General features: G+C 46.6%; 1 protein-coding gene across 1 annotated transcript in view; it reads left to right on the top strand.

Moving 5' to 3' along the window:
• LOC121920515 (complement C3-like) overlaps positions 1–211 on the top strand; it is a gene marked incomplete at its 3' end in the record, with an annotated part of 11495 nt that extends 11284 nt beyond the window's left edge. Inside the window, exon 6 of the mRNA XM_042447653.1 lies at positions 45–211. Coding sequence (XP_042303587.1) covers positions 45–211 — 167 coding nt within the window. The remainder of the gene's footprint in view (positions 1–44) is intronic.
• Between the last annotated feature and the right edge of the window lie 291 nt (positions 212–502).

Raw genomic sequence — 502 nt, forward strand, 5'->3', positions numbered from 1 at the left:
GCTTGTTGAAGTAAAGGGCACCTCTTTTCATTCCTCCATTTCAGATGAGCAGTGCACCAAGTTTTACCATCTGTCCAAAGGAAGTGGCCTCCTCAGTAAGATATGCCATGGAGACGTTTGCCGATGTGCAGAAGGTAAGATGGAGTGGAAACTGCTACTTCTGTTCATCCAAAAGCAAGGTTTTATTGGGGGGGGGCATAAATGTGTCAAAATTGGATTTCCCCTCTTTCTCTTCCTCTTTCCCTTCCTCTTCTTCTTTTTCTTCCCCTCTTTCTCTTTCTCTTCCTCTTTCCCCTTCTCCTCCTCCTCTTCCTTTTCTTCCCCTCTTTCTCTTCCTCTTTCCCTGAGCCTAACACTCAGCATTTTAAATGACATGAGATGGAGGCAGGGATTATCACACACTAAATCGCTGTTGAACTACTGGCCACCATCAGCTCGGGTTCCAGCCGGGTCCCGGTTGCACTCTGCCAGCACTTTTTACAAGTCAGAAAGCTTTCCAACT

The sequence above is a fragment of the Sceloporus undulatus genome, chromosome 2, assembly GCF_019175285.1.
Source record: "Sceloporus undulatus isolate JIND9_A2432 ecotype Alabama chromosome 2, SceUnd_v1.1, whole genome shotgun sequence".
Lineage (NCBI taxonomy): Eukaryota > Metazoa > Chordata > Lepidosauria > Squamata > Phrynosomatidae > Sceloporus > Sceloporus undulatus.